Source organism: Mesocricetus auratus, unplaced genomic scaffold (genome assembly GCF_017639785.1).
Source record: "Mesocricetus auratus isolate SY011 unplaced genomic scaffold, BCM_Maur_2.0 Super-Scaffold_100014, whole genome shotgun sequence".
Taxonomy (NCBI): domain Eukaryota; kingdom Metazoa; phylum Chordata; class Mammalia; order Rodentia; family Cricetidae; genus Mesocricetus; species Mesocricetus auratus.
This window is the reverse complement of record NW_024429197.1, coordinates 19852223-19858222: the sequence shown is the minus strand read 5'-3', so window position 1 is coordinate 19858222 and position 6000 is coordinate 19852223. Positions and strand designations below refer to the sequence as shown.

Genomic DNA, 6000 nt, shown 5'->3' with positions numbered 1-6000 from the left:
AGCTAATGCATTGCCATAAGGATGGTCTTTGCACCGTGATTTGTAGTAATGGAGAACTGTAAGCAATTTTTCAATATCTAACAAGAGCAAACTGCCCAAATGAACTATGGTGCATGGGAAATGGGGATGGCTCAGTTAGCAAGGTGCCTGCTGCGCAAGTCTACAGATGTAAGTCAGGACCCCCCAGATAGTGGTGCAGGACTGAAGCCACAGCACTGGGGGAGTCGAGAGAGCAGATTCCTGGAGCTCACAAACCAGCCAGCCTAGTGGAATCAGTGAGTTCCAGGTTGAGTAAGAGACCTTGTCTCAAAAACTAAGATTTGGGGGGGGGGCAGAGGCAGGTCAGTTGCTGTGAATTTGAGGCAAACCTGGCCTACATAGAGAGTTCCAGGACAGCCAGCGCAATATAGTGAGACCCTTTTTCAAAAAACAAACAACTAAGGTGGAGATTGGCTGAGGAGTACACCCAATCACTGGGTGTCAACCACTGGCTTCTGCACAGGTGTGTACATGCATGAACACCTGCACCACCATTTACAATCCCACACGTGAATACACATAAATGTCCATACACACACACACACACACACACACACACACACACACACACACACACATCAAGATGGTAGCACAGACTTGTAATCTCAACTCTAGGGAGGCTGAGGCAGGAGGCTAGCCTGGACTGCTGAATGAGTTCAGTGGTGGATTACATAGTAAGACTCTGCTTCCAAAGGGAAAACATCAGCTCTCTGTCAGTGTCTAACATTATTGACTGAAGACATCACATTGCTCTCCAGAGCATAAGAGACTGATAGTTTAGTTTTTTGTTCTTTTTACTTGAAATTTTGATTGAAACTTTAAAAGTTAATGCCACTCTTTTTATGCCCCTCCTCCCCCTTCTTCATTCTTTCTTTGCCTTTTTAGTCACAAAAACAACTCATGAGCTAAGTGTTTATCTATTTACAGCTATATTACATTTTGTTTATTTGTTTTCTGTGATATATATATATGAGTGCACTAGTGCCATGGTGCCTAAGTGGATGTCAAGATATAACTTGTGACAGTCCATTCTCTCCTTCCACCATGTGTGACCCAGGGATTGAATGCAGGTCCTCAGGCTTGACAGCAAGCACCTTTACCCCCACTGAGCTAGTAAAGTTTTATGTAGGCAGGCAGGCAGGCAGATAGATACACAATCTAAAGCAATGGATACCAAGAGTCACAGTGAAAATAGAACTTGTTAGAAAAAATCAAGAATTCCGGCTCTCTGCTCCTCCCTGTTCTAGACACAGCCATGCAGTGCCTGCCTCGTCCCTGAAACACAATGGTGAAGGTTGGCGTGAACGGATTTGGCCATATTCAATGCCTGGTTACCAGGGCTGCTGACACGTCTGGCAAAGTGGACATTGTTGCCATCAATGACCACTTCATTGACCTCAACTACATGGTCTACATGTTCCAGTATGACTCTACCCATGGCAAGTTCAAAGGCACAGTCAAGGCTGAGAATGGGAAACTTGTCATCAATGGGAAGGCCATCACCATCTTCCAGGAGCGAGATCCCACCAACATCAAATGCGGTGATGCTGGCGCCGAGTATGTTGTGGAGTCTACTGGTGTCTTCACCACCATGGAGAAGGCTGGGGCCCACTTTAAGGGTGGGGCCAAGAGGGTCATCATCTCTGCCCCTTCTGCTGATGCCCCCATGTTTGTGATGGTTGTGAACCATGACAAGTATAACAACTCCCTCAAGATTGTCAGCAATGCGTCCTGCGCCACCAACTGCTTAGACCCCCTGACCAAGGTCATCCATGACAACTTTGGCATTGTGGAAGGACTGAAGACCACAGTTCATTCCATCACGGCCACCCAGAAGACTGTGGATGGCCCCTCCAGGAAGCTGTGGCATGATTGCTGTGGGGCTGCCCAGAACATATCTACATGCCCGTCAGTCTCTCTATCTGTACTATTTTGAGTCTATGCTCAAGTGGCATAAGAGTAATAACAGCAAAAGCAAGGGCTAGAGCTACAGTTCAGTGGTGGAGTACTTGCTTAGGATGTGCAAAGCCCTGGTTCTAGCCCCACAAAAGGAGAAAGTAAAATGTAATGTTAACACATATGCTAGACGATGTCCGCAGCAGTACTTAAGACGTGTGGTTACGCTCAAGCCTTGCAGCATTCTCATAAAGGAGGTTCTAGTTATAAATGAACAAAACAGGAAGTTAGATGACTTGCCCAAGGAAGGCCACACAGTGGAAGGAGACAATGTTGTGGCTGTGATGGAATTTATCTCCCTGTGTGCCTTCCCCATCCTTGCTGGGATATAACACTGCAAAAGAGAACCTTTTCATCTTTACCTGGCTCTTCCTCCCACCTTCCCTTTAAAAGCCCTTCAGGGCCACTCAGAAACCCTTCAAAGTGAGCCCACAGTCCCCTCTGCTGGCAGCTGCTTTTCACTGCAGGCTGTCTCTGACCTTGAATGGCCTCTATTAGTTGAGATGCCTCTGGCTGCAAGCCTACCAACCAGTTCTGGCTATCTGAAGGGGAAAAGAATGGGGAAGACAGGGGAGGGGAGGGGAGGTGGGGACAGCCAGGGAGACAGGTTAGAAGGGTTATGTGGTATCTCAGGGACACTGAGAAAGGGTTGAACAACCAAGAATAGTCACAGAAGGAAAGGGCAGGTCCCAGTTCCCACAGCTGGAGCTCATGTGACTATCTTCATACAGCAACCTTATCCAGGTGACTCATCACTAACAAGAGATCCCTGCGTCTCTCCATTCAAAGTTCCAGACTACCAGGACATAGCAGTTGATTGGGCTAGCTTGAGCCAGCCTAGGCCCTGTGAATCTGGTCATGGACTCCCAGAGGGCCATGGAAGCACTTGAGACCAAGGATACTGTTCCTAACATTGAACACCCAGAATGGCACTGGTAAGCACCCATTAGAAGTCATTGACCAACCTGTAAGCAATGTGTTAAAAGTTCTACCCTGTGCTAGGCTGGAGGGAAGGGGCAATAGAGACTACACTAGGTAGTTCACGTGACAGCTTGTAGGAAGTGACTCCGTACATACCAAGGGATACTGAAGAGCTTCTGTGCATTGACCATCAGTGTGGCTGTTCTGATATGGATTCAGGCCCTTCTCCCTATGTTAACCCAATTCACCATCTCTACTCTCAGAGCCATTAGGGAAGACCCAGGTGAGGGATGCCATCCCAAGTCATTCTCTTGGATATTGACGGTCTGTGAAACACAGCTACATTGTTCTGCCGATGACCAGACAGCAGCATGGCGTGTTTCTTAACAAAGGTCCCAGTAAACTCATGGCTTCTAATCTTTAGTCTCCGTACCCCTAAAGTTTCAAAGTTTCATTTATTCATTTATTTATTTATTGTGTATGTACATGTGTGCATATGCATGCCATGGTGTGTGTGTTCAGGTCAGAGGACAACATATAGAAGTAGGTTCTCTCCCACCTCAGGGTTCTAGAGACAGAAGTCAGGTTGTCGGACTTGGTGGCAGGTGCCTTTACCCATGGAACCATCTCACAAGCCTAAATTATGTTTTTGTTTTTGTTTTATTTTTTGAGGCAGAGTTACTCTGTATAGTTCTGACTGTCCTGGAACTCGCTCTGTAGACCAGACTGGCCTCAGACTCACAGAGATCTGCCTGCCTCTGCCTTTCAAATGCTGGGATTAAAGGCATGTACCATCATCACTGGCTAACAAGCCTAAATTTAAGGTTTCTTTTTTTTAATTTAAGGTTTATAAACACATCTGCACATCTGCAAGGATGGGGTGGGCTGATGTACGAAGTGAGTTGGAGACAAAAGATGTAATGACAGTATCAACTAAGACAGAATAAAGACTGTGTCCTTGAATGGCCAGTGTGATGGTTACTCTTGACTGTCAATATGCCTGGATTTAGAATCGCTAATCCACACACCCTTAGGATCAGCTGAGCTACAACTGGGAAGTGAGTTACACTGCTCTTCCTGAAGATAGGTCAAAGCCATGTGAGCTAATCCCTTGATGTCTCTCATTTTGGACGTTTCCTTGCTATGATGAATACCAAGAGAAACCACTAAAGGAGAGATTTATTTTGCATCTTGATCTCAAAGGTCCAAGACTTACTGAATCCATTGCTTTGACCCTAAGGCCAGGCAGAACATTGTAACAGTAGAGACATGTGACAGAGCCCGCTCATTGCGTGGTGACCAAGAAGCAGACGACATGCCTGTGTTAGCTAGTTTCTTCCTTTCTCCCCTTTTATTCCATTCAGACCCCCCCAAGCCTATTAGATTCACATTTGACACAGCCACACCCTTAAATGTATGGAGCCTTTATCAGCTGTCTTACTGTTAGGTTATAGTAATGGGTGATGCTGATAGGCCCTGGGTGGCAGCGCCTGGGTGGCCCTGGTGCTGATCATAGACTGCACACAAATAAGAATTAATAGTAATCTACTGCCTCCAAGTCTCGACGTTAACTGTGGATCTGTTTGTTATAGCAGCCTCTGAGTCACGCCGACTGTGGGTCTATTTGTTACAGCAGCTCAGCCTCTGTTGGATGACAGCCAGGATTAATATGTCATGGGAATGTACTGCTTACAAATGGCAGGCACTCTATTAAACACTTTATCCTCCCTGGATATTCACACTCAAGTGCTTCCTGTTACCCATGTGTAGGCAAGGACACCCAATTGCAGACAGATTAAGTTTGTTGTGCAAAGTTTGTCTGACTTGAAAGCCCAGTGTGTGGAGATGGTTTCTGCTTGTCTCCACCCTGATTTCCTCTGCTCTTCAGGAAGCTGCCTGGATTGCATCATTCTGGCTTTTCCTTAGAGTTGGCCAGTAAGAGACACAAATAGGACACACACACACACACACACACACACACACACACACACACACACACACCCAGAGGAACAGAGGAGACAGAGGTTTTGTTCCACCTACTCCGAGCTCTCTATCCAATTACCTGATAGAACTGGCTGTGTTCCTTTGCCAAAGGCCATAGATCCTATCGGAAAGCCATCTGGGATAGACGGTAGAAGCTCATTGGTAGGGGCTCTCCACTGTCTTAGCTCTAGAGGCACTTGACAATATTTTCTTAATTTGTCTCAAGCCTATGATGTACCTGGGTAAAGTGTTCCTCTAATGACTTACCTTCAATGATCCCTGTGATGGCTAGTGTGGATTGTGAGCCTGACAGGCTCTAGACCAGTGCTTCTCGACCTGTGGGTCATGACCCCTGTGGGGGAATCAAATGACCCTTTCACAGGGGCCGACTAAGACAATCAAAAACAGATGCTTACGATTCATAACAGTAGTAAAATTGCAGTTACAAAGTACAATGAAATACTTTTATGGTTTGGGGGTCACCACAACATGAGGAACTGTATTCAAGAGTCCAGAGCATTAGGAAGGTTGAGAGCCCTGTTTTAAATTCACCTAGGAGCTAAGCCTACAGGCACACCTAGGCAAGGACTATTCAAATTAGGTTAGCCTTTGGGCGTGACTGTGGAAGTTTATCTTAATTAAGTTAATTGAGGAGGTAGCACCACCCTGGACCGAGGTTCTGGGATACCTCAAGGCTTGCTGCTCTCCAACTGCATATGCAATGTGATGAGGTGCCTCAAGCCCCAGCCATTCTCTGCTATGTACTGTGAATCACAATAAGCCTTTTCTCTTTTCACTTATTATTACTATTATTATTTATGTGAACTCATGTTTTGCCTACATGTATGTCTGAATGAGGGTATTGAGTCTCCTGTAATTAGAGTCACAAACAACTGTAAGCTGCTATGTCGTGCTGGGAATTGAACTTTGGTCCTCTGGAAGAGCAGTCAGTTGTTTTAACCACTGAGTCCTCTCTCCCTCTCTCTCTCCCTCCCTCCCTCCCTCCCTCCCTCCCTCCCTCCCTCCCTCCCTCCCTCTCTCTCTCTCTCTCTCTCTCTCTCTCTCTCTCTCTCTCTCTCATACACACACACACACACTGTT

General features: G+C 46.3%; 1 protein-coding gene across 1 annotated transcript; it reads left to right on the top strand.

The window, feature by feature from the left end:
- The first annotated feature begins 1324 nt into the window (after positions 1 to 1324).
- On the top strand, positions 1325 to 1975 carry LOC101839074 (glyceraldehyde-3-phosphate dehydrogenase-like). The gene has a single exon (XM_040757419.1). It carries the CDS (start codon positions 1325 to 1327, stop codon positions 1973 to 1975), a length of 651 nt encoding a protein of 216 aa, XP_040613353.1.
- Positions 1976 to 6000: the final 4025 nt, after the last annotated feature.

Coding starts and splice junctions, on each gene's coding strand:
- LOC101839074 (XM_040757419.1), top strand. CDS start 1,325: ATGGTGAAGGTTGGCGTGAACGGATTTGGCCATATTCAATGCCTGGTT.